We start from the raw sequence: 2,882 nt of genomic DNA, 5'->3' as shown, positions 1-2,882 counted from the left end.
TGACATGAAATTATGTCTGTTATCAGTTATTATATATAGGTCCCATTTTATTCATAATTTATGCAGTTTGATGAATCTAACTATTATTTTATTATCATCTAACTATTTATATATATATATATATATATATAAAAAACATCTTGGTGCACATGCAAGATACAGGCAGCTGTATGAATGTTTGGCTGGTGTCGGACAGCCTGTCTTGGTCCTTTACAGTCCAAGCAAATACCAAAGTATGCTTTACGTAAAATTATACTTTCTTTTTTTCAATTTTATTATTATTAATATTAATTGTAGCCGTTCAATCCATTACCTCCATAACCGCTCTGCTTTCAATTTCTAGATATACAGCAGGAGAGAGAAGGAAAAAGAGTATCTATTCTTCTAAAGTGCTTTTTATCATCATCTTCATCTTCTTCTTTGTTTCAGTTCAGATTACAGACATTTTAGATCCGAGAAAAAAACATGAGTATGTACGGTCGGGATCCATGGGGAGGATCTCTAGAAATACACGCCGCCGATTCAGCCACCGACGATGACCGGAGTCGTAATTTACACGACTACGATAGGGCGGCGCTTTCCCGTCAGCTTGACGAAACGCAACAGAGCTGGCTTTTAGGTCCCAGCGAGCAGAAGAAGAAGAAGAAATACGTAGATCTCGGCTGTATCATCGTCAGCCGCAAGATCTTTCTCTGGACTGTTGGATCGATCCTCGCCGCAGCTTTCCTCGCCGGTTTAATCATTCTCATCGTCAAAACAGTACCTCGACATCATCATCCTAAACCGCCGCCTGATAACTATACCCTTGCCTTACACAAAGCCTTGATGTTCTTCAATGCTCAAAAATGTAATATTTCTTTAACTTTCTATTATTCTTATTCAGTTTCTTATTGTTTGAATTGATTGATTTGATGATTGCAGCTGGGAAACTTCCTAAGCATAATAATGTTTCATGGAGAGGAAATTCATGTTTGAATGATGGAAAATCTGATTCGAAGAATCTGGTTGGTGGAAATTCATGTTTAAATAATGTTTTGCATGACATGAAATAATGTACCGCTCTAACCTACCTAATATCATCTAAGTCGAATTTCCAGATTGCCGAAACCGACCCATCAAATCTCAAATCTCCATCATCTAAAACCGATTCTACCTATCATATAAGTGTGCCGCTTCAACCTGAAAGCAAACCTCTTCCGCGCTTGAACCTAGTTCAAGGGTTTGTGACAGGTTGTGTAGTATTGAAACCCCGGTGTTAATCTCTAACCAGATTAACCACCACCCTTCGAGTGAGAACCGCTAACCGGTTCAATCCCCGGTCCTCCAGCGGCTACCTAGATCCTAACAGTAATGAATTGAGAAAGTAGGATAAAAGGAAAAGCAATGTAGGTACAGCAGATGAATCATTGATGGTCAGGGGTCATCAGTAGAGCAAATCAAAAGGGAAAGGAAGAAGATCTGAAAGTAGAGTTGCCAAAGATGAATGTGCTTTCTGTCGTGAAAAAGGACATTAGAAGATTAACTGACCAAAGTTGAAGAAGAAAGAGAAAGATTCTGAAGATGCGAATGTTGCAGAAAACAAAGGTGATGCAAATTCAGAATACTCTTTATCGATGTCACACACAACATCACATCCTGATGCGTGGATATTGGACTCAGCCTGCATTTATCATATGACACCAGTTCGAAAGTGGTTCTTTGACTTTAAGGAGCTAGATGGTGGAGTTGTTTACATGAGAGATGCTAATACATGTAAAATTAAGGGGATAGGTTCAAACAAGCTGAGGAATGATGATGGATCCACCAGAATTATTAGAGATGTTCGGTATATACCGAATATGAAAAAGAATCTCATTTCTTTGGGGGCCTTGGACGAAAGACCTACATGTGAAATTGGAAAATGGAGTTCTTAGGGTAATATCTGGAGCGCTAGTGATGTTGAAAGCTATCAGGAAGAGTAATAATTTGTATTACTATCAAGGTAGTACAGTTAATGGGACATCATGTGTATCAACTTCCTGGAGCAGTAAGGAGTTAGAGGCAACAAAGCTATGGCATATGCGATTGGGGCATGCTGGTGAGAAATCTATGCAAACTCTTGTCAAGCAAGGATTGTTGAAAGGTAAAAAAGTTTGTAAGTTAGATTTTTGTGAACATTGTATTCTGGGAAAACAAAGGCGAGTAAAATTTGGCACTGCTATCCATAACACCAAGGGTATTTTGGATTATGTGCACTCAGATGTCTGGGGACCTGCCAAGACTCCTTCTCTTGGAGGTAGACATTATTTTGTTACTTTTATTGATGATTTTTCCAGAAGAGTTTGGGTGTTTACTATGAAGAACAAATATGAACTGTTTGAGATTTTTCTTAAATGGAAAACTCAAGTTGAAGACGAGACAGGAAGAAAGATCAAAGTTCTCCGAACTGATAACGGTGGAGAATACAAGAATGATCCATTCCAGAAGTTATGCCAAGAGTGTGGCATAGTTCGACACTTCACAGTTAGAAAAACACCACAGCAGAATGGAGTATCGGAACGTATGAACAGGACATTGGTGGAGAAAGTTCGATGTATGTTGTCTAATGCTGGGTTAAATAGGAAATTTTGGGCAGAAGCTGTGTCATACGCTCAACATTTGGTAAATCGTCTACCATCATCTGCACTTGGTGGCAAGACTCCATTAGAGGTATGGTCTGGAAAACCTGCAACTGATTATGATTCTTTGCATATTTTTGGTTCTACTGCATATTATCATGTAGTTGAATCAAAGTTGGATCCACGAGGAAAGAATGCTCTTTTTATGGGATTTAATACGGGAGTTAAAGAATATCGCCTCTGGTATTTGGATGCAAAGAAAATCATTATCAGAAGAGATGTTAC

At 38.6% G+C, this 2,882-nt stretch overlaps 1 protein-coding gene across 1 annotated transcript; it reads left to right on the top strand.

The window, feature by feature from the left end:
• Positions 1–373: 373 nt before the first annotated feature.
• Positions 374–1,052, top strand: LOC124915980 (endoglucanase 25-like). The gene is made up of 2 exons (XM_047456719.1): positions 374–847; positions 922–1,052. The coding sequence occupies exons 1-2, from the start codon at positions 466–468 to the stop codon at positions 1,050–1,052; spliced, it is 513 nt and encodes a 170-aa protein (XP_047312675.1). The 5' UTR covers positions 374–465.
• The last annotated feature ends 1,830 nt before the right edge of the window (positions 1,053–2,882 follow it).

This window comes from Impatiens glandulifera, chromosome 9 (assembly GCF_907164915.1).
Source record: "Impatiens glandulifera chromosome 9, dImpGla2.1, whole genome shotgun sequence".
Classification (NCBI taxonomy): Eukaryota; Viridiplantae; Streptophyta; class Magnoliopsida; order Ericales; family Balsaminaceae; genus Impatiens; species Impatiens glandulifera.
This window is presented reverse-complemented; position numbering and strand designations above follow the sequence as displayed.

Coding starts and splice junctions, on each gene's coding strand:
- LOC124915980 (XM_047456719.1), top strand. CDS start 466: ATGAGTATGTACGGTCGGGATCCATGGGGAGGATCTCTAGAAATACAC. Junction 848..921: donor GTTCTTCAATGCTCAAAAAT/GTAATATTTCTT, acceptor TGATGATTGCAG/CTGGGAAACTTCCTAAGCAT.